At 42.8% G+C, this 24451-nt stretch overlaps 1 protein-coding gene across 1 annotated transcript; it reads right to left on the bottom strand.

Moving 5' to 3' along the window:
- Window positions 1-1041: 1041 nt before the first annotated feature.
- On the bottom strand, window positions 1042-23608 carry LOC139370761 (syntaxin-18-like). The gene is made up of 11 exons (XM_071110453.1): window positions 23411-23608; window positions 13088-13155; window positions 11780-11895; window positions 5491-5568; window positions 5317-5383; window positions 4872-4984; window positions 4333-4430; window positions 2598-2656; window positions 2401-2470; window positions 2200-2280; window positions 1042-1974 (listed from the first exon to the last, which is right to left on the bottom strand). The coding sequence occupies exons 1-11, from the start codon at window positions 23561-23563 to the stop codon at window positions 1879-1881; spliced, it is 999 nt and encodes a 332-aa protein (XP_070966554.1). The 5' UTR covers window positions 23564-23608; the 3' UTR covers window positions 1042-1878.
- Window positions 23609-24451: the final 843 nt, after the last annotated feature.

Below are 24451 nucleotides of genomic sequence, written 5' to 3'. Positions count from 1 at the left end.
TTTAGCCCTCCTGTTTAGCCCTTGAGATCCAGCTAAAATGGCTGATAAAAAAATACAGTTTTGCCTCCCCTATTTGTGGATGAATGGGGTATGACTCACTTGAAGATGCATTTTGATGATCAAAAATCATGTCCTATTGATGTTTTGGAAGTCAAATGACTCCAATGTGTAGATGAGTTTTAATTCTGGGTCTTGTTCAGTAAGCATGAAACAGGGGAACACATTTTGAAACGGGGAGATACTACCTAAACTTATCCAATAAGAAATGCCCATTTTCTGTTTCCGTTTCAAAACACTTTGCAACACTGTGCTATACTGAACACGGCCCTGATATGACGCTCACTATATGTCTGTAGAGCTCACCTTTATTGTGGACACTGTTTGATCAGGCACTATGTCAAGGTCTTTAGAAAGCATGTGAATGCTTATTGTCACTGCATAGCATATCCCATGTCTTGTTGTTGATACTGAATGTTTTTGCATTGCTCTTGAATGTAACGTGTAATGCCATTGAATAGGGTTCTGTTGTAGTCAGTCACCCTAAAAGGCAGTCAAGTCATACAGATATACCAGAGTGAGGGAAGCGTGCAGTGCAACTCTAAAAACGTCATATTTGACAGGAGAAATCTTCATTGCTTAAAAAAAACTTTTTTTTAAGTGTCATTAGTTTTTTCAACGATACAATGACTTAAACAGAAGTACATTTGATGCTGTTTTTGTGGGGACAATTGAGGAAAATGGATTAGCTTTGAACTGTACACCAAATATCTATTAAAATGCACACATTTCACATCAACCTTGGAGTAATCCATCATATGTTAAAAAAGAAGCGATGAAGTTCCTCCAAAGGCAATTATTTGGATTGTGGTTCATGCCATAGGCCCAGATTTCTAGATCTGTATATAATTTGGATACTATTGTTTTGCCATGAACTAGACTAGAGAATGGCTGAAGTACAATCCATATAATATATCAACTAGTGAAAGTGTGGATTTCTTGCTGTAATTTTGGGAAATAAGAAAAAAATTGAAAATGTCATTCATAAGTAGTGATTCATTTTATTGGTGATCGGACCAGGTTTTTACACAAGCAGTGTAAGGTGCAATGTGAAGTTATACCAACGCAAATACTCCCATTGATTGATCATAACCACCATCTTCACACAAACAAAAGGCTTACACGCTCATTGTAACTCAATAACTATTCTTGAAAATATCCCATCTGCAAAAGCTTAGCCTTAACTATGTATCCAGGCACTCCGCGTTGCACCGTGGATAAGAACAGCCATTAGCCGTGGTATATTGGCCATATCCCACACCCCATCGGGCCTTATTGCTTAATTATCTCATATCTTCTAAATGTGTACATACCATTGAAATAAATACATATGAAAGACCACAAGGGTTTAAAAAAACATTTTCTTCATCTCAACAAAGCATAAGTACACAATATCAAGATCTCAATACAGAAAGAAAGACTAATAGTTCAGAAACCACTTCCTTCTTTTGAGAAAGACAGCAGAGGACAGTTGCTGTTGATGCAATAACAAGCATAGTGGTCAGTATGTATGCGATACCGACTGCCCATATATACACAGTGCAGGTGGATGACAGCACTTTGTATTCGGCCAAAAGTGTGCTTTGCTGTACAGGAAGAGTTACCTAGTAACATGCATTTACACTGACTTCTAGTGGCTCGAGTACGGTTGACATGTAGTGAAGTCATCATCAAAGCACTGGTCTGGGGTCAGTTTTCTGGGGGGTGGGTTTAGGAAAAGCTGGTCCTAGACCCAACACTCTGTCCATCCAACCATATACTTCAATGTGAAGGGCTAGGCCCGGGCTGATGTCACTTCCTGGTTCTGCCAGGTTCAGGGGGTTAGCTGTCGTACCAGTCCAGGAAGAGCAGAGAGAAGGAGCACATGACAAGGAAGAAGAGGATCCAGACACGGAATCCAGCATTGTTTTTGATGGCCTGGAAACAAGTTAAGCGTACAATGAAACACACAGAGCTAAAACAGATCACTGGCTGTGTTGAGCAACCTCAAGAGTCAGTTCTGAATATCTGGTTAAAAGAAATTGTTATAAAAGTTATATCCAATGGAAATCTATGGATACTGCCGTAATCTATAAATACAACAATATACAGTATAATGAGTAGGGCAAACTACTGGGGTTGTTTAGCATAACCTGCCATTACCTCTCGGATGTCCTCGTTTCCCTCTTTAACGTTTTCAGTGGCTCCCACAACTAGCTGATGGATACTGTCGATATCAGTTTCCTGTGAACAATGCATCGACAGGAAATAAGTAACACACACTAATAACACTTTATTAAGTGGGATGGGCGTTCTTTTCAAGAGGCATTTTGCTTCAGGGATGGCCAAATAGAGGTCACTCACTTGCATTAGCACCTTCTCCGCAAAGATCTCCTGGAGTCGCGAGATCTCGACGACCTTGCCCTCGATTTGCCTGAAAGACATTCGGGGAGGAGATTGACTCATCTTTTTCACCTTTGTTTCATCTTTGCTTCACCTCAGTCATATCTAGAAATGTAGTGGTAAAAAAAAATGGTCTGAAGGACTGATTAGACACTTACCTGACTTCATCTACTAGGTTGCTCATCTCACTCACCAGCCTCTGGTTCTCTTGTTCAAACTAGACACAGTGAAACGCATGTATTGTAAATGCTGTGTAGAATCTGACCCATCAGACAACAAAGGCAATAATACACTGCTCAAAAAAATAAAGGGAACACTAAAATAACACATCCTAGATCTGAATGAATGAAATATTCTTATTAAATACATTTTCTTTACATAGTTGAATGTGCTGACAACAAAATCACACAAAAATGATCAATGGAAATCAAATGTATCAACCCATGGAGGTCTGGATTTGAAGTCACACTCAAAATTAAAGTGGAAAACCACACTACAGGCTGATCCAACTTTGATGTAATGTCCTTAAAACAAGTCAAAATGAGACTCAGTAGTGTGTGTGGCCTCCACGTGCCTGTATGACCTCCCTACAACGCATGGGCATGCTCCTGATAAGGTGTCGGATGGTCTCCTGAGGGATCTCCTCCCAGACCTGGACTAAAGCATCCGCCAACTCCTGGACAGTCTGTGGTGCAACGTGGCATTGGTGGATGGAGCGAGACATGATGTCCCAGATGTGCTCAATTGGATTCAGGTCTGGGGAACGGACGGGCCAGTCCATAGCATCAATGCCTTCCTCTTGCAGGAAGTGCTGACACACTCCAGCCACATGAGGTCTAGCATTGTCTTGCATTAGGAGGAACCCAGGGCCAACCGCACCAGCATATGGTCTGAGGATCTCATCTCGGTACCTAATGGCAGTCAGGCTACCTCTGGCGAGCACATGGAGAAATGCCACCCCACACCATGACTGACCCACCGCCAAACCGGTCATGCTGGAGGATGTTGCAGGCAGCAGAACGTTCTCCACGGCGTCTCCAGACTCTGTCACGTCTGTCACGTGCTCAGTGTGAACCTGCTTTCATCTATGAAGAGCACAGGGCGCCAGTGGCGAATTTGCCAATCTTGGTGTTCTCTGGCAAATGCCAAACGTCCTGCACGGTGTTGGGCTGTAAGCACAACCCCCACCTGTGGACGTCGGGCCCTCATACCACCCTCATGGAGTCTGTTTCTGATCGTTTGAGCAGACACATGCACATTTGTGGCCTGCTGGAGGTCATTTTGCAGGGCTCTGGCAGTGCTCCTCCTGCTCCTCCTTGCACAAAGGCGGAGGTAGCGGTCCTGCTGCTGGGTTGTTGCCCTCCTACGGCCTCCTCCACGTCTCCTGGTAGCGCCTCCATGCTCTGGACACTATGCTGACAGACACAGCAAACCTTCTTGCCACAGCTCGCATTGATGTGCCATCCTGGATGAGCTGCACTACCTGAGCCACTTGTGTGGGTTGTAGACTCCGTCTCATGCTACCACTAGAGTGAAAGCACCGCCAGCATTCAAAAGTGACCAAAACATCAGCCAGGAAGCATAGGAACTGAGAAGTGGTCTGTGGTTGCCACCTGCAGAACCACTCCTTTATTGGGGGTGTCTTGCTAATTGCCTATAATTTCCACCTGTTGTCTATTCCATTTGCACAACAGCATGTGAAATTTATTGTCAATCAGTGTTGCTTCCTAAGTGGACAGTTTGATTTCACAGAAGTGTGATTGACTTGGAGTTACATTGTGTTGTTTAAGTGTTCCCTTTATTTTTTTGAGCAGTGTATAAGTCACACGGAGAGAGAGAGAGAGGGATAGCACATAGAAGCATACACAACATCTCTGTTCCATAGTTCCATACCATCTGCATCTCCTCAGGCGAGAGCTCGTCCTCCACACGGCCCTGGCCCTCCTCCCACAGGCTCACGTTGTTCTCCGGTACCTCCGTCACGCTCCGCTCTTCAGGGAGACAACAAAAAGGGAGAAATACACCCCGTCTTCACTTCAAGCTCACGCAAACATCAAGTCACTCCTGTGACTGTCATAGCCATTTACTTTCCGCTCTATCCATTTCCCTTTATCACACAAAGCCACTCCTTTCATAACCATCCCTTTACCTCTATCCAATTTGCTTTATTTTAAATACAGAAGTCGACCATTTTCATTCAAACATTTGAGTTTTAGGCACTTGTAAGATTTCCACGTGCAAATAGCGCTAAATGTCAAATGATTATACCGGCAGTAGTAAATAAATGAAAATCCATGAGAGAATAACACGTTACATGTAGAGATGTGTGGGGCTGTAAATAAAGACAAACACCATATAAATAGTCGGCTGTAGTGACTCAAATATTTCCAGCCAGAGTCTCTTTGGGAACTCGTCTTGGTCTCTGTACTCACCACCACCGCTGCTGCTCTCCTCCTTAGCTGTTTTCTCCTCGCTGTGCTGCTCCGCCGGTGAGCTTCTCTCTACCGCCACCCTACTGTGGTGGTGCTCTGGCTCTAGTCTGGACCTGGAGTAATAGCAAAACACCAAAGACAAGGTCAGGCTTCCTAAAAGCCCCCCCAAAAAACACAAGGCAAGGTCACAGCATATATTATGGAGATAGCTTACTGCCAAAATGTTGTCAATGAATGAAGAATCATTCACAAATAAATGATGTGTTATGAATATACATTTGTCAGAATTCAACTCAACGGTCCCCGAAATCAAGAATTCTGTCAATAAATGAATAACTCAAGGTATTTTGTTCCATAATAGATGTGATTACTTTTAACCTTCCATTGCAATTTGTTAAACTTTAAATTTAAAACAAAATTATAAAAATATCTTTAAAACACTCACAGTCTCTTCTTGTCCACCACTCTCTTCACTCTTATAGCCCTCTGCTCGGAGTAAAGCTTGCATACTCCTGCAAACAGGAATGATCAACACAAATCCGATATTGTCGACATTATTACAAAGTACTTACAATATGCACTGACGTCAAATATATTGTGACGTCGCCAATGAGCCCACCTCTCAAATATATCTCGATGAGGTCGAGGACCGCCCCCCTGTGCTCTCTGATCTGTGTCGGTATGACCTGCTTCTCGGCTGGAAGGGCGACAATAAAGGACAAAAGGGTTGTTATTATTGTGTATTATACAGTATGTCTCGTCATCATCCAAGATGGCATAGCAGTCCTTTGTCCTCATCTTGTCGTGTCCCGTGTATATACAGTGGGGCAAAAAGGTATTTAGTCAGCCACCAATTGTGCAAGTTCTCCCACTTACAAAGACGAGAGGCCTGTAATTTTCATCATAGGTACACTTCAACTATGACAGACAAAATTAGAAAAAAAATCCAGAAAAATCACATTGTAGGACTTTTAATGAATTTATTTGCAAATTATGGTGGAAAATAAGTATTTGGTCACCTACAAACAAGAAAGATTTCTGGCTCTCACAGACCTGTAACTTCTTCTTTAAGAGGCTCCTCTGTCCTCCACTCGTTACCTGTATTAATGGCACCTATTTGAACTTGTTATCAGTATAAAAGACACCTGTCCACAACCTCAAACAGTCACACTCCAAACTCCACTATGGCCAAAGAGCTGTCAAAGGACACCAGAAACAAAATTGTAGACCTGCACCAGGCTGGGAAGACTGAATCTGCAATAGATAAGCAGCTTGGTTTGAAGAAATCAACTGTGTGAGCAATTATTAGGAAATGGAAGACATACAAGACCACTGATAATCTCCCTCGATCTGGGGCTCCACGCAAGATCTCACCCCGTGGGGTCAAAATGATCACAAGAACGGTGAGCAAAAATCCCAGAACCACACGGGGGGACCTAGTGAATGACCTGCAGAGAGCTGGGACCAAAGTAACAAAGCCTACCATCAGTAACACACTACTCCACCAGGGACTCAAATCCTGCAGTGCCAGACGTGTCCCCCTGCTTAAGCCAGTACATGTCCAGGCCTGTCTGAAGTTTGCTAGAGAGCATTTGGATCATCCATAAGAAGATTGGGAGAATGTCATATGGTCAGATGAAACCAAAATAGAACTTTTTGGTAAAAACTCAACTCGTCGTGTTTGGAGGACAAAGAATGCTGAGTTGCATCCAAAGAACACCATACCTACTGTGAAGCATGGGGGTGGAAACATCATGCTTTGGGGCTGTTTTTCTGCAAAGGGACCAGGACGACTGATCCGTGTAAAGGAAAGAATGAATGGGGCCATGTATCGTGAGATTTTGAGTGAAAACCTCCTTCCATCAGCAAGGGCATTGAAGATGAAACGTGGCTGGGTCTTTCAGCATGACAATGATCCCAAACACACCGCCCGGGCAACGAAGGAGTGGCATCGTAAGAAGCATTTCAAGGTCCTGGAGTGGCCTAGCCAGTCTCCAGATCTCAACCCCATAGACAATCTTTGGAGGGAGTTGAAAGTCCGTGTTGCCCAGCAACAGCCCCAAAACATCACTGCTCTAGAGGAGATCTGCATGGAGGAATGGGCCAGAATACCAGCAACAGTGTGTGAAAACCTTGTGAAGACTTACAGAAAACGTTTGACCTCTGTCATTGCCAACAAAGGGTATAACAAAGTACTGAGATAAACTTTTCTTATTGACCAAATACTTATTTTCCACCATAATTTACAAATAAATTCATTAAAAATCCTACAATGTGATTTTCTGGATTTTTTTCTTCCCATTTTGTCAGTCATAGTTGAAGTGTACCTATGATGAAAATTACAGGCCTCTCATCTTTTTAAGTGGGAGAACTTGCACAATTGGTGGCTGACTAAATACTTTTTTGCCCCACTGTATATATTTACATATTTTCTTCGCATATCTTATATATATATATATATATTTTTTTTTTCTAAAAACTAAACTTCAATACACTCTCCTGCAACCTGCCTCACCAATTTATTTATTTAAAAAAGTATTATTATACCTCAAATCTGAAATCCACAACAGAAGCTAGCCAATTCACTGGCAAACGTTAGTATTCAGCTAACCACGGTTGGCGGTCATCAGCTATCCTTTAGCTCGAAAAGCTATCACCAGTTTGGTACAACGCGACTCAGACCAGAGCATACCGGACCTATTTCTCTCCATATCCCTGGATTTCTACCGCAAGCTCTGGACATTTACACCTGGATCTTGCAGCTAGCTAGCTGCTATCCGAGTGACTACTGGCTTACGTCGGTCCCGGAGCAAACATCAATTATTCCGGAGCTAGCCAGCTGAAGAGTTCCATCAGCCACTCCTGGGCTACAATCACCTATCCGGACCCGTTTTGCTACGGACGCGGAGCCCCACCAGGCCTTCACGACTGGAATACCGACGTTATCTGCCCGAGGGAGTTAACCAACTGGCCCCTCCGTCGCGACGTTACCTGAACGCCTATCTGCGGCCCACTCATCATTAGCCATCTTATCGGCTGCTATCTGAATAGGTCCATCGGACAATTTTCTTGGGTCACTATAACTATATCTATTTTGCCAATTGGATTGGTCCCCTCTACCACATGGAACCCCACTAATCTACCGACAGAAATGCACGAGGTGGCTAAAAACAGACCTCCATCCTCTGCCAGCTTGCTACCCATGGCCCGGCTAGCTGTCTGAATCGCCGTGACCCCAACCAACCTCACTGGACCCTTATGATCACTCGACTAAGCATGCCTCTCAATGTCAATATTGTCCATTGCTGTTCTGGTTAGTGTTTATTGGCTTATTTCACTGTAGAGCCTCTAGCCCTGCTCATTATACCTTATCCAATCTTTCAGTTCCACCACCCACACATGTGATGACATCACCTGGTTTCAATGAAGTTTCTAGAGAATATCTCTCTCATCATCACTCACTGCCTAGGTTTACCTGCACTGTATTCACATCCTACTCTCTGTTCCAGACGTCCTAGACGACCAATTCTCATAGCTTTTAGCCGTACCCTTATCCTACTCCTCCTCTGTTCCTCTGGTGATGTAGAGGTGAATCCAGGCCCTGCAGTGCCTAGCTCCACTCCTATTCCCCAGGCACTCTCTTTTGATGACTTCTGTAACCGCAATAGCCTTGGTTTCATGCATGTTAACATTAGAAGCATCCTCCCTAAGTTTGTTTTATTCACTGCTTTAGCACACTCTGCCAACCCGGATGTCCTAGCCGTGTCTGAATCCTGGCTTAGGAAGACCACCAAAAACTCTGAAAACTCCATCCCTAACAACAACATTTTCAGACAAGATAGAACGACCAAAGGGGGCGGTGTTGCAATCTACTGCAGAGATAGCTTGCAGAGTCCTGTCCTACTATACAGGTCTGTACCCAAACAGTTTGAACTTCTACTTTTAAAAATCCACCTCTATAAACAAGTCTCACCGTTGCCGCCTGCTATAGACCACCCTCTGCCCCCAGCTGTGCTCTGGACACCATATGTGAACTGATTGCCCCCCATCTATCTTCAGAGCTCGTGCTGCTAGGTGACCTAAACTGCGACATGCTTAACACCCCAGCCATCCTACAATCAAAGCTTGATGCCCTCAATCTCACACAAATTATCAATGAACCTACCAGGTACCACCCCAAAGCCATAAACACGGGCACCCTCATAGATATCATCCTAACCAACTTGTCCTCTAAATGCACCTCTGCTGTTTTCAACCAAGATCTCAGCGATCACTGCCTCATTGCATGCATCCGTAATGGGTCAGCGGTCAAGCGATCACTCATCACTGTCAAGCACTCCCTGAAACACAGCGAGCAGGCCTTTCTAATCGACCTGGCCCGGGTATCCTGGAAGGATATTGACCTCACCCCGTCAGTAGAGGATGCCTGGTTATTTTTAAAAATGCCTTCCTCACCATCTTAAATAAGCATGACCCATTCAAGAAATGTTGAACCAGGAACAGATATAGCCCTTGGTTCTCTCCAGACCTGACTGCACTTAACCAACACAAAAACATCCTATGGCGTACTGCATTAGCATCGAACAGCCCCCGTGATATGCAACTTTTCAGGGAAGTTAGAAACCAATATACACAGGCAGTTAGAAAAGCCAAGGCTAGCTTTTTCAAGCAGAAATTTGCTTCCTGCAACACAAACTCAAAAAAGTTCTGGGACACTGTAAAGTCCATGGAGAATAAGAACATCTCCTCCCAGCTGCCCACTGCACTGAGGCTAGGAAACTCTGTCACCACCAATAAATCCACTATAATTGAGAATTTCAATAAGCATTTTTATACGGCTGGCCATGCTTTCCACCTGGCTACCCCTACCCCGGTCAACAGCACTGCACCCCCCACAGCAACTCGCCCAAGCCTTCCCCATTTCTCCTTCTCCCAAATCCAGTCAGCTTATATTCTGAAAGAGCTGCAAAATCTGGACCCCGACAAATCAGCCAGGCTAGACAATCTGGACTCTCTCTTTCTAAAATGATCTACCAAAATTGTTGCAACCCCTATTACTAGCCTGTTCAACCTCTCTTTCGTGTCCTCTGAGATTCCGAAAGATTGGAAAGCTGCCGCGGTCATCCCCCTCTTCAAAGGGGGTGACACTCTAGACCCAAACTGCTACAGACCTTTATCTATCCTACTACTTTCCAATGTCTTCGAAAGCCAAGTTAACAAACAGATTACTGACCCTTTTGAATCGCGCCGTACCTTCTCCGCTATGCAATCTGGTTTCAGAGCTGGTCATGGGTGCACCTCAGTTTAGGACGCTCAAGGTCCTAAACGACATCATAACCGCCATCGATAAGAGACATTACTGTGCAGCCGTATTCATCGACCTGGCCAAAGCTTTCGACTCTGTCAATCACCACATCCTCATCGGCAGAGTCGATAGCCTTGGTTTCTCAAATAATTGCCTAGACTGGTTCACCAACTACTTCTCTGATAGAGTTCAGTGTGTCAAATCAGAGGGCCTGTTGTCCGGGCCTCTGGCAGTCTATGGGGGTGCCACAGGGTTCAATTCTTGGGCCGACTCTCTTCTCTGTATACATCAATGATGTAGCTCTTGCTGCTGGTGAGTCTCTGATCCACCCCTACGCAGACGACACCATTCTGTATACTTCTGGCCCTTCTTTGGACACTGTGTTAACAACCCTCCAGACGAGCTTCAATGCCATACAGCTCTCCTTCCGTGGCCTCCAACTGCTCTTAAATACAAGTAAAACTAAATGCATGCTTTTCAACCGATCACTGCCTGCACCTGCCCGCCCGTCCAGCATCACCACTCTGGATTGTTCTGACTTAGAATATGTGGACAACTACCTAGGTGTCTGGTTAGACTGTAAACTCTCCTTCCAGACTCACATCAAACATCTCCAATCCAAAGTTAAATCTAGAATTGGCTTCCTTCACTCATGCTGCCAAACATACCCTCGTAAAACTGACCATCCTACCGATCCTCGACTTTGGCGATGTCATCTACAAAATAGCCTCCAATACCCTACTCAATAAATTGGATGCAGTCTATCACAGTGCCATCTGTTTTGTCACCAAAGCCCCATATACTACCCACCACTGCGACCTGTACGCTCTCGTTGGCTGGCCCTCGCTTCATACTCGTCGCCAAACCCACTGGCTCCAGGTCATCTACAAGACCCTGCTAGGTAAAGTCCACTCTTATCCCAGCTCGCTGGTCACCATAGCAGCACCCACCTGTAGCACGCGCTCCAGCAGGTATATCTCTCTGGTCACCCCCAAAACCAATTCTTCATTTGGCCGCCTCTCCTTCCAGTTCTCTGCTGCCAATGATTGGAACGAACTACAAAAATCTCTGAAACTGGAAACACGTATCTCCCTCACTAGCTTTAAGCACCAGCTGTTAGAGCAGCTCACAGATTACTGCACATAGCCCATCTATAATTTAGCCCAAACAACTACCTCTTCCCCTACTGTATTTATTTATTTAGCTCCTTTGCACCCCATTATTTCTATTTCTACTTTGCACATTCTTCCACTGCAAATCTACCATTCCAGTGTTTTACTTGCTATATTGTATTTACTTCGCCACCATGGCCTTTAAAAAAAAAAATTTTTTTTTACCTCCCTTATCTCACCTCATTTTCTCACATTGTATATAGACTCATTTTTCTATTGTATTATTGACTGTATGTTTGCTTTACTCCATGTGTAACTCTGTGTTGTTGTATGTGTCGAACTGCTTTTTATCTTGGCTAGGTCGCAGTTGTAAATGAGAACTTGTTCTCAACTTGCCTACCTGGTTAAATAAAGGTGAAATAAATAAATAAAATAAAAATGTCCAGTACATGCAACCCAATGGATTCTCACACACACACACACACACACACCTTCAGAGCGGAGCTGCTTGATGGCCTCAGAGCAGGTTCTCATGAAGATCTGGGCGTCCTGGTCGATCTGGTCTCGCTCATTGTCTGTCATCCGGGTTAGGTCTGACGAGATGAGACTACAAAACACACAAAGCAATTGAAAGGAAACAAACATATTTGGACTCAGGTCTGCTGTAAACTAGGTCTGCAGATTATCTACAGTTAAATCAAAGTGCTAAGCCTATGTTGCCCTCTAGTGGATTCCTACTTTACAGCTCATAGATCATTCCCTCAGTTCAGGATGACTGACATGCTCATTTTTCATTTTCTGTCAAAGAAACATGAAAAAAGGCACCCAGACCTTTCCTGTGTTTGCAGTGTTTAATACATTTAAAAAAATCCAAATAAATACTTAAGTCAATTCTATGGGAAGATCACATAATGTACTTCTTCCCATGTAAACTAATATGTTTTAATTTATGAAAATGTTAATACATGTGACAGGTTTTTAATCACACATTTTTTTGGGGGGGGCTAATAGATCCAAATTGATGGCTCTAAACTAAGGCAAGAAAATGTGAAAACGTTTTTCAAGGCCCGCCCTGTGAGCGCGCACACACTGCCCTCGGGGCCTTGACCAGATGAAGCCTATGATTAGTCCCAGGGTGTGATTTGCTCTTCACTTGGTTGCAGCTCAATTATTCCACCCAATTAGACTGAGTCTCCAAAAGACCACCCCACTCGCTACTGACCTTGTGCCAGCGCCTGCCTTTCCCAACCACCCACCTCAATTAGACCAGTCAGACCTTAGAGCCTGCAACACAGCCTGCAGTCAACTCTGTAGACAGACAGAGAGACAGACAGACAGACAGACAGACAGACAGACAGACAGACAGACAGACAGAGTGACAGAGTGACAGAGTGACCAGCCAGAGACAGACAGAGACAGACAGGACAGACAGGACAGACAGGACAGACGCTCCGCCCACTTTAAGCCCCTAAGCCTATATAACTACTGCTTAGGCTTATGGTGATTAGTTAATGCCATCTACTTCTTTGACAATGAAGGCTCTAGGGTTGAGAAGGTTAAAACCTTTTTTGTATCCTTTATGAGACTGATGTTTCAAAGAGGAAAAAGCTCAATCAAGTTGTCAAAAGGTTAGATACATCCCAATCCACGTGGAGGCTGAGCTGAACCTTTCCTGGAGGATTTTCTTTAGGACAAACATGTGAAAAGGGATTAGCCCTACATCTTATAGCCACATGAAAGTCACCGTTGAAAACAGACAGTAAAAAGGGCAGGGTTTGGTGACCTGAGACGAGGATTACCTTCCAGCATTCACATAGTCCTTCCTGTGCTGCAGCAGAAAGTCTTTCAGCTTGGTGATGTTGGAGATCTGTCAAAATTAAGAGAAAACACATTACAGAAGTCTATCAATGTCTTCATGTCTCGCTCTCTATTTGTGGGCCACATCTCTTTTCCTCTTCATGATTTTGTCCCTGCCATGTCTTAAAGTAATGATGGACTGTCGTTTCTCTTTGCTTATTTGAGCTGGTCTTGCCATAATATGGACTTTGTCTTTTACCAAATAGGGCTATATTCTGTATACCACCCTTGTCACAACACTACTGATTGGCTCAAACGCATTAAGAAAAAAAATTCCACAAATTAACTTTTAACAAGGCACACCTGTTAATTGAAATGCATTCCAGGTGACGAACTCATGAAGTTGGTTGAGAGAATGCCAAGAGTTTGCAAAGCTGTCATCAAGGCAAAGGGTGGCTACTTTGAAGAATCTCAAATACAAAATATATTTTGATTTAACACTTTTTTTTGTTACTAAATTATTCCATATATGTTATTTCATAGTTTTGATGTCTTCATGTCTTCACTTTTATTCTACAATGTAGAAAATAGTTTTAAAAAATAAAGAGAAACCCTTGACTCAGTAGGTGTGTCCAAACTTTTGACTGGTACTGTATGCATGTATGTATATAATTATTATTATTTTTACACATTTTCTCTGCTCCTGACTGCATGTGCTGCCATAGAAATAGAATGAATAGAATGGGTGTCCCCATTCAAGTCAATAATGGCATAATGGTTGGACTGGTAGCCATTATGAGTGTATCCATAGGAACAACGCTAGGTTGAAGATGACAATATTATATGTCTCGCACAGCCGAATGCTGCAAAGACGTCTGAGAGGTTGGTGGATTTCATTCATTCACTGGTAGACCAAAGAGTTAGTTTCAGGCCCTGCTTGCATGTCTCAAGTTAGGCCTTCCTTTAAAAATGACCAAACTTAGCAGTCATTGACTGTGACAGGCCACCTTGTCCATCTGTCTCGCTCTATCCATTCTGAATTTTACAAATTCATATTTGTTTACCGCAGGACATACCAAATTCAAACTGGCAATTTTCTTGTTAGCCTAGCTCATGTAAATAAAATTATACTCTTCTATACACTGTTGCTCCCTGACAGAAAACATTTAAATACGCCTGAAATGTATAATCTGTCGACTATGCATCACAGATAAAAATGTCCGGGAAGATGTGTGCACAGGAAAACCAGAGGAAACTCTGTGGAATCCAATATTTGCTCCTATAATTCGGTTAACATCGAAAACCCCTTAATTGCTTCCCCATCCACAGAGTGGGGCGCAAGAAGGACAGACTACACACACAGCAGGCTCTGTTTGTGAAAATATAGGTCTTTTTTTTCTTATGAGAGAATCCAGACAAGCGCCATGTTGAAAATGACACAATGAGTTCGACTGTGACAGAGACCCAGGGCGAGCGGGATTATTTTTCTAAAGCCAAACTACGCCGTCTTCGGTCCAGTTTTTTTTTCTTCTAATGACCGTAATTACCAAATTGCTGCAGTGGTAAAAGCACAACCTGTGTCTTGGTCTCTAATGGCGACTCTAAAAATATCAACGAGAAGAAAACGACAGGACTTTGAAAAGAAAATGTTAAAAATAAAAAATAAAATACAGAGCTACAATTTGCTTGAAACCCATCACCTCTCCTAGGAAGCAAATAAGCATAGATGACTCGAGGTGTGACATTGCTTCAGAGCAATTAGAACAGAGCAGGTTTAAGATAACCGAGTAAAGGGCTGTGGCGGTGAGTCGACCCTTGTAATAATACAATTATCAGGGGTCAAAAGTTAATCGTTGTTCAGAGCACTTGTGAAGGGGTTGAGTGAAGCACAATGTTCCCATGGTTGAAAGGCAGGAGTGTGTTGTTGTCTGCTGTCTGTGTCGTTGTCTGCTGTCTGCTGTCTGTGTCGTTGTCTGCTGTCTGTGTCATTGTCTGCTGTCTGTGTCATTGTCTGCTGTCTGTGTCATTGTCTGCTGTCTGTGTCGTTGTCTGCTGTCTGTGTCGTTGTCTGCTGTCTGTGTCGTTGTCTGCTGTCTGTGTCGTTGTCTGCTGTCTGTGTCGTTGTCTGCTGTCTGTGTCGTTGTCTGCTGTCTGTGTCGTTGTCTGCTGTCTGTGTCGTTGTCTGCTGTCTGTGTCGTTAGATTCAAGATGAATGCCCTGTCTGGGATGGGCAACTCCAATCCTCGTGGGCCTGAGTGTCTTTATTTTCCTCTTCTCCCAGACACTGACTATATAAATCGCAGCTATAAACCCATATATAAACCTATTTTGGCCTACACTAGATTACTAATGTGCTATTTGAAATAATGGGCTACATTCTGCTTTTGTATCACACCTTCTCACCAGCAGGTAGCAATAGGCTGCCAGTATTGGAGCCCCACTGGCTTTCAGGAGAGAACAGAGGAGAAGAGAGAAGATGTCAAGAGTGCTGGTTTGGAGGGGGGGGGGGGGGGGGGGGGGGGTTGATCTGTCTCCTGTGTGTATACATTTGGGCTCAGATTCCCACTGCAACCTCCAGGGTTTGCAGGGGGTCACCGGGATCAATTGCTCTTGTAACTTAAGACTCTAAAGAGCTAGTAATACCTAAACAATGAGGAAGGGGGTAGCCTTGTGCTTGCGGCTGGAGGAGAGTGCGTGTGTGTCCCTGCCAAAGTATGCGAATGTATATGAAATGTGCTTGTGCGCGTATGTTGTGTTTGGAGCGAGGCAGCAGGAGGAGACAGTCTGCCGGGCTACATCTAATCTCATCATCATCAAGGACCCCCACTTTATCTTCTCACTCTCTCCTGCCCCTCAGCCTGTACGAAGCGCAAACAAACCATCACAGTGCATTATTATAAAATTTTTAAAAAAATACTTAGTCAGCTGATTTTTTCTTAAGTCAGTCTGGGTAGGCTCTTCATTTGACTAAAACCAGGTAACTGAGACAATTTGATAATGATCACCCAGACTCCATTGCTTGACCCCGTGCTGTCCATTTTGAAGCCTGTCCAAATCTGATTTGAGATCTATAGACTATAACTAGCCTAATTGTTCAAAGAAGACACTATGAGAAACACTTAAAGCTCTATGCAGTGGAGGGGACGTCGCCACATTGATTTTTTTCACTGCATTTACTCTTGAGTATTAGAAATTGAGATTTCTGGTCAGTCACAGCAACGCAGTCAATAATCTACACTCGCATTCAAAGGCAATCTAGGAGCTTTAAAAAATAAAAAAAATTGTCAAAGAATGTGCATTTTGTAGGGTAATAATCTGGACTACAGCAAACATTCCTAAACATCTCAGATTTCAAAAGAAATAGAGAAAAATACATTAAAACCAAAATAAGTTTGATTGTTTTAGTTAAAACTAGGCCTATGAATACTGTGGTGTTCCCATAGCAGACTCACGGCGGCAGGATGATACCGGATGTCACTGTTTTCAATGAGACGACGACAGCAAATTCTGCCACAAAATACCATCCCCTGGGTCCACTTTGTGGTTCAAAGTGCTATATTTATTCAGTTAAAAATGTTGGCCGTAAGTTAGCGTGTTCTTCTAACCAGCTAGCCAGGCCAACTGCCAAGCAACGTACGGTAGTCCACGAGTTTTCATGCCATCCAATCGGACTTTTTTAGAGTCACATACTTCAACGCAGCATAAACAAAGAACAAAAGCATAAGTTTAACGAGGAGACCACTGTCGTTCTCCTGTTGCTCTAATGTCAGATGTCGAGTTTTTGCCCTCGACAAGTAAATTGTTTCTGAAAACTCAACAGCAGCATCTTGTTTTGCTAATGCATCCACGTTGTGTACAGCACTGTATTTAAAAACATGATTTTCCTTTTGAACGTGTTCACTTGATGAACAAAGGCTCTGAGGTTTAATCCTGTTCAAAGCAGCGCTCTCTCCTGACTACAATGGATGCGAACAATGTCATATTCGAGCTTCATTGAGAGAGAAAGAAACTGGGAACACATCAGACTTCCCCTCAGAACCTCTACCCCTTCACTTATTGTAGCCCAGTCTTTGTTTTGAACTTTAATGGAAAACATGACTAACAAACCTGAATGTTGTGTTGTTTGTTGGGTAGTTGAGCAACACTAATGATTGGTTTTCTTGCACTTCAGGGATTCATTGATGAAACATACAGATGAACACATTCCCCTCGAGGCCTGTGTATATGGTGCCCACGGTAGAACAGACTAGATTAAACTAATGTAGGCTACCCAAGTGCAAATGTTAACTGGTAATTAGGTTTGCCTAATTCTTTGACACATGTTCAATGTTTATCGTGTCTTTGTGAAAAAGGTTTGTACGGAACAAATGATGAGGTGAAAATATATATTTTTTAAATGAAGTAAGCTTTTACGCCACACCTTTTTGTTTGTCCTATTACAAAAGCCCTGAAAAAGTTTACAATTGTTTTGAGAAAAGTCACTTCCCCTCTAAGGTTTGTTCTGGTTGTCCCTGAGCCTGAGAGTGGATGTTCCCTAGTTTGTGATTGAGGACATTTTTCTGCCTATTTTAATACAGACTGTTAAATAATAACCTAATTGAGAATGTTTGAGTAATCAATTATCATATTGATTACTTATTGTCTTATGTGACCTAGGCCTATTTGTCAAGAAATGAGCCTCATTGCTTAATTAAATAATGACGTTATGGCTCATATCAATCTGAATTTTGCCTATAAAGCCTGTGTCTCTGAAGCAGTACAGTATTTTTGTTACAATTACACTGTTTAGTCTGCCAAGTATCTGGATTTCATCTCGCTGCCCCCTAAGTTTGACACTCGTCCACAGACCTGTGTTTGTGCATTTACGTCTCCATATTTTACACTTTATTTTTAAAAGGGCAAAATCCCCTTTCTTGAAATGTCTGTGGGGAAATGCTAGATAAGATTGTATTCCGCACTTGCATTTGATGCCTCAAAATGATATTTTCCTGGCCTCCGTGTGAAAACAGAGCAGAGATTAAACCAACTGGTAAAGACAGTGTTTAGCAGGACATTCAGATCAGGTAAATCCCTTCAAATCCCAACCTGATGGTGAGAGAATGCAGTTGAGTGAGTGAGAGAAATATAGATATATTTATTTTAAAAAATTAAAAAATAACTTTGTGGGAGATAAGACTAGTGAGACTATAAAACATAAATCACTGATCATGACAGCGGATGCAGCTTCATGGCAATTATTGTGGGGTGACATGCAAAAACTTGCTCTGTGTCAAAAGGGAGAAGAGGAAGCAAATGGGGTGAAGAGATTTGTTCAAATTAGGTGTGTGATTCTCAGGTAATGGGGCCAACAAATATAGCCTAGGCTTGTACCTTATCTCTTAACCTAACAGTTAGACTGTGGCTTTCTATTTTTAGAGCAGCTACATTCCATCAAAGCATCACATTTACTGCCCTGTGTAAGCACTTCAAATCCTTAGATTTTGACAGAAAGTGTTTTTCCCCCAATAGGAGAGACTGTTTTAGGGAATTTCTCAGACATTGACAGTTCACTTGCGAACAGAAAAATAAAGTCTGAAAATGCACCCAGGTTATCAAAATGTAACTCAATGTTTTGAGAATATACCAGATTATAATTTCCATTTCAAAATACGCCATGAGAGGGCAACCCCTACCTCGCTCGAGTTGGGTAATAAACACATATTTCTAAGTGCTGGCTGATCACCTCACTTTTCGGACATTCAAAGAAAACACAGTAAAAAGCAGTCCATTGTGGAACGGCGCTCCTGATTTGAACAATTTCGGGGTGACCTCCTGCATTTAAACACGAGAAGAGCAGCCTGCTGTGGAGATGAGGAGGAGAGCGGTGAAACTGAGATCACAGTGCCCCAAACCGACCCCTGAGGTAAAAGATTCCCTCCCGATCACCGCACCCCAGACACTTACTAGCCGCTCTTACTAGTCCATCAAGCATTTTGCTTCGCCATAAAAAAGGTTCACTTGCTGCAAAGGGGAAAGTTTTAAGAGAAAAAAAACAACCCATACATGCTACTTTATATTTGTTTACTTTGAAGTTTTTCCTCCCTATCTGTTTTGTGAAGTGTCACTGGGAACTGAGAAGGCAGTGCATGTCTTGGAGGGCGCCCACATATGTTCAGCATTAGGGGCCGGCCGTCAACATTGTTACTTGGGACCTAATTTAATGTTTTCTCTGCTTTGATCTTCCACCTTTAATCACTGGCTCTTGGGAGGATCGGCTTTCCTCAAGAAATTGTTAGAAAGCTGAAAGAAAATGTTATTGCAGCATGTTTATGGAATCAAACATGTGAAGAGAGGGCTCGCACACAGAAAAAAAATGGATCCTGTATCTGAAGTCTTACAGAGAAAAGGATGAGGGGGTGGGGGCAGATGAAAACCACCACATAACTGTATGCAGTGAGGACATTCCAAAATTTCAATTTCTCCAAACATTGGTTCACCAAGATCGTTTCAGATGATATCGGTAGCACAGGGGAGACAGCGGGAGGGTGGGGGCCCAGGGTCGGGGGGTGGGCACCACAGGCTAGGTTTGAGTTTCCTCAAATCAGCATCCCTGCTTTCATTAAACCATCATTTCCAATATCGTTGCAACAGGGGTGCGAGAGGCATAACAAAGCATAGTTGTGTGGAGCTGAGTGACTGGGCTTGTTTCTCCTGGCTATGGTTGGTGGGGACATCAGGTATGGATCAAGAGCTGATGTCCCTGGGGAAATCCAGAGGAGTTCTTCAAGGTGCCTTTGATAGGGCTTGTATCCATGATACTCACTTCTGCATAGTGGTCACGCTGCATGTGGCGCACTTATTCTATTTGCCAGTCGCTTTCAATGAGTCCTCTTTATTTCTACACCAATGATGGGTCGCGACTATGTGGTGGTGAGAGTCTGAAAGTCCGGGAAGACCACAGATCTAGGATCCACGGATCTATCCCCAACCTACTGCATTTGAATGACATGTAAGAAAAAAAGAGGAAGATGTGGGGTGGGGGGGAGGTGGGGGGGGGGAGAAACACAGCCTCTCATCAAGACGGTCCATCACTGGGTGTTTCCTACTAGGCTAACATTGGAACTGGCTTTAATCAAGGAAGGCCCAAAACTTTTTCAGACTCCAGCCGCCCAAGCCAGACTGTTCTCTCTGCTACCGCACAGCAAGCGGTACTAATGCACTAAGTACTAAGTCTGGAATCAACAGGACCCTGAACAGCTTCTACTCCCAAGCCATAAGACTACCAAACGAGACAGGTTATAGCTAATTAAATGGCTACCCGGAGTATCTGCATTGACCCAATTTTTACACTAACTCTATGCACATACACTGGACTCGACCAACACATACTTACCCTGACAACCCAACACACACTACATACTGTGCATTCAGCAAAGTATTCAGACCCCTTCACATTTTGTTACGTTACAGCCTTATTCTAAAATTGATTTAAAAATAATAATAATCCTCAGCAATCTATACACAATACCCCATAATGACAAAGCGAAAACAGGTTAAGAATTTTTTGCAAATGTATTAAATATTTTTAAAAACAAATACCTTATTTCCATAAGTATTCAGACCCTTTGCTATAAGACTCGAAATTGAGCTCAGATGCATCCTGTTTTCATTGAACATCCTTGAGATGTTTCTACAACTTGGAGTTCACCTGTAGTAAATTAAATTGATTGGACATGATTTGGAAAGGCACACACAAAAAAAACAAGCTATGAGGTCGAAGGAATTGTCCGTAGAGCTCTGAGACAGGACTGTGTCGAGGCACATATCTGGGGATGGGTAGCAAAACACATGACAGCCTGCTTGGAGTTTGCCCAAAGGCACCTAAAGACTCTCAGACCATGAGAAACAAGATTCTTTGGACTGATGAAACCAAGATTGAACTCTGGCCTGAATACCAAGTGTCACATCTGGAGGAAACCAGGCACCGCTCATCATCTGGCCAATACCATCCCTACGGTGAAGCATGGTGGTGGCAGGATCAGCAGCAGGGACTGGGAGACTAGTCAGGATCGAGGGAAAGGAACGGAGCAAAGCATAGAGAGATTCTTGATGAAAACCCGCTCCAGAGCGCTTAGGACCTCAGACTGGGGTAAACGTACACCTTCCAACAGGATAACGACCCAAGCACACTGCCAAGACAATGCAGGAGTGGCTTCGGGACAAGTCTCTGAATGTCCTTGAGTGGCCCAGCCAGAGCCTGGACTTGAACCCCATCACACATCTCCGGACAGACATGAAAATAGCTGTGCAGCAATGCGAGAAACTCCCCAAATACAGGTGTTCCAAGCTTGTAGCGTCATATCCAAGATGACTGGAGGCTGTAATCACTGCCAAATGTGCTTCAACAAAGTACTGGGTAAAGGGTCTGAATACTTATTTTTAATTTTTTATATATTTGCCAAAATTTCTAAAAACCTGTTTTTGCTTTGTCATTATGGGATATTGTGTGTAGATTGATGAGGAAAAATACAACTTGATACATTTTTTAACAAGGCTGTATGTAACGTAACATAATGTGGGAAAAAATAAAGGGGTCTGAATACTTTCTGAATGCACTGTATGCCCACAAACACATATGCATACTGATTCCACACACTTTCCCACTCAGCACATACGCTAGTACTGTCTATTTTCTATCCTGTTGCCCAGTCACTTTACCCCTACCTACAGTGCATTCAAAAAGTACTCATATACCCTCCACTTATTCCACATTTTGTTGTGTTACAGCCGAGCAGATGGGCTGAGAACGGAGGAGAAAAAAACGCAAGGAAATCAAAAGATAACTCTAAAGGGATTTGACTTCTCAAACACGGCAGAAAGACGACACAATATGATGCCCTGACACCTTATTAATTCAGCCACTTACTTAGCTAACTAGTAAGTAAAACATTTAGGGGTCATGTTAACGCAGAATTCTTCATTTTTCATGCAGGATTTTTTTTTCTAAACGCATAATACATATCTTGCTGCGTTTTGTAAACGCAGATCTAAAATGCTTCTTATTGTAATTTCTGCTCGGCATCAGACTAATATTTTCTGTGAAGAAAAACTATAGTTGTACATCCGATAACTCTATTGAAGCAACAAACAAAAAAACACGACTTTCAATATAAAATGTGACCCCTGTCAATACACAGCTGGACTCGAGTGCTCCTGCTTTCCCCAGTTGTGCTATTTACAAACAAACACGTGACTGGCTCAACTGTTCTGGGGAAATATGGTAAGCTTCATAATGCAAAATAATGTGACAGGTGAAATGAAGAACGCAATCGGTTTTCTTCTATCTTCTAACATATTGCACAAGTTGATGGCAGGTATTTCCTAAAAAAGTAGCTACAAGTAGTAAAATGTATAGAAACATTTCAAAACAGTATTGAAAAAACATCCTGTGGCTAATCCAAATACACCCAAGCCTAATATTTGCCCATTATTATTTTCAAATGTCTTCAAGCTGTGTCAAATTGGTTGTTGATCGTTGCAAGACAAACATTTTCAGGTCTGGCTATAGATTTTTAAATAGATTCATGTCAAAACTGTAACTCAGGAACATTCAGTCTTCTACTTCTCCAGTGTAGATTTGGCCTTATGTTTTAGGTTATTATCCTGCTGAAAGTTGGATTAATCTCCCAGTGTCTCGTGGAAAGCAGTTTTCCTCTAGGAGTTTGCCTGTGATTGGCTCCATTCCGTTTTTTTTATTCGCAACGATTACAAGCATACCCATAACCTGATGCTGCCACACCTATGCTTGAAAATATGGAGAGTGGTACTCAGTAAATCGATCGTCTCATGAACCACAACGACATGAGGCAACAGTCCAACAATCTGTGACTGTCCACTTTTGCGCAGAAAATGTGTAGCTATCTAGCTAGTAGAATACACTGACGGTATGTAAGCGATCTGGAACGCACCACTAACCTGTCAAATGCAAAAAGTAGTAGGTGGTTAGCTAAGTTACATGCCAAGTTCTGAACGTTTGAGCAAAGTATTATTGTTTACTTAGAGGTCGATATAAGTAGCGAGCACATCATAGACCTAGGCCTTTTTAGATAGCTGGCTAGTTGTTAGCTAACGTTAGGTGTTAACTTTCACGACTTCCAGATACGTTTGACTAATGTCGTTAGCACGCTAGCCTCTGACTCGGCTAACGTTATCTAACTGACGAGCTAGCTAGCTACCATTAGCTATAACGGCACGCGAACTCTATCAATTTCCATCTCTACACAACTGTTATTAAAATAAATTAGCTACATTAACTAACGTTAGCCTGTGCAGTGAATGTCACTCACCACTTCCTTCGCCTTGAGAGAAAATCCATGTTTGGGTCTGCTCTTCTTGAATATTTCATCTTTAGGCAAATCAAACCCTACTCCGATAGCTTTATTTCGTGTTTTTACCGTTTTGACACTGGCTTTGAACAGTACAGTTATATCAACAGCCATTTCTGTCAGTAGCACGGCAGCACACGCCACTGTCAACAGCGACACGTCACCACATTCAACGTCATATTTTTGCGACATATGGGTGCGTTCGAAACATGCATGGTTGGCCACTTTAGTGACAATGCCGGAGATGCCGGTGTTTGGAGGATATATTGGCAGGATGTTGTTAGGCCCGAGACTAAATCGATAGTCGGCAAACCGTGCAAATATATCCTCCAAACACCGGGTTCGAGGGCATTATTACTTTTATACAAAAGGTTACCAACATATTCAAATAATGATTGACATATTTTCATTAAAAAAATGTTATTTTGTTGAATTTATTCATAGTATTTTATCCTTCCACATGATACAGTCCTGACACAAATTTAGGGTTGCTACCCAAGCCATTCGTTCTATCGATTCAGTTGCCAGAGCTGCGACCCAGTTGTTCAGTCTTTTTGTTCTGTATCTATGGACGCGACCCAGTCATTCGTTCTAAATGTTCCATTGCCATACTGGCTGCCAACGTTCTTATCCCTTGCTTGCTAGCTAGCCAACTACAGTTAATTTACGGTCATGTCAAACAGTGCAGCCAGAATAACAACAGTAGCTGCATTTGCATTTGTTTAAACCTGTTTTCTAGTGAGATTTATTTCAACGCATCCATTACGATGAGCTAATGAAGCGCAATTTCGCCTGATATAGAAAATGTGATCCTTCATCAGGACACTATTTTTCAGAGGAGCTAGCCAACAACACGGCTAACACAATCACTTCAAACTGAAGCTGGAAAGAATGCAAACTAGCTGCACTTCATTTTGTTTTACCTTTTTTAATTTACATTTATTTGTATATATCCATAAAAATGCCTGTCTGTCTCATCCAGACTGCCTACACGTTCATTAC

This window comes from Oncorhynchus clarkii, chromosome 17 (assembly GCF_045791955.1).
Source record: "Oncorhynchus clarkii lewisi isolate Uvic-CL-2024 chromosome 17, UVic_Ocla_1.0, whole genome shotgun sequence".
In the NCBI taxonomy this organism is placed as follows: Eukaryota; Metazoa; Chordata; class Actinopteri; order Salmoniformes; family Salmonidae; genus Oncorhynchus; species Oncorhynchus clarkii.
This window is presented reverse-complemented; position numbering and strand designations above follow the sequence as displayed.

Bases quoted from the DNA above. Each gene is read 5' to 3' on its own strand.
- LOC139370761 (XM_071110453.1), bottom strand. From the start codon at position 23,563: ATGGCTGTTGATATAACTGTACTGTTCAAAGCCAGTGTCAAAACGGTA. The intron at 13,156-23,410 runs GTGAGTGACATT...TAATTTTGACAG, and splicing joins CTCTCAAGGCGAAGGAAGTG to ATCTCCAACATCACCAAGCT. The intron at 1,975-2,199 runs GTAATGGCAGGT...ACTTGTTTCCAG, and splicing joins GAAACGAGGACATCCGAGAG to GCCATCAAAAACAATGCTGG.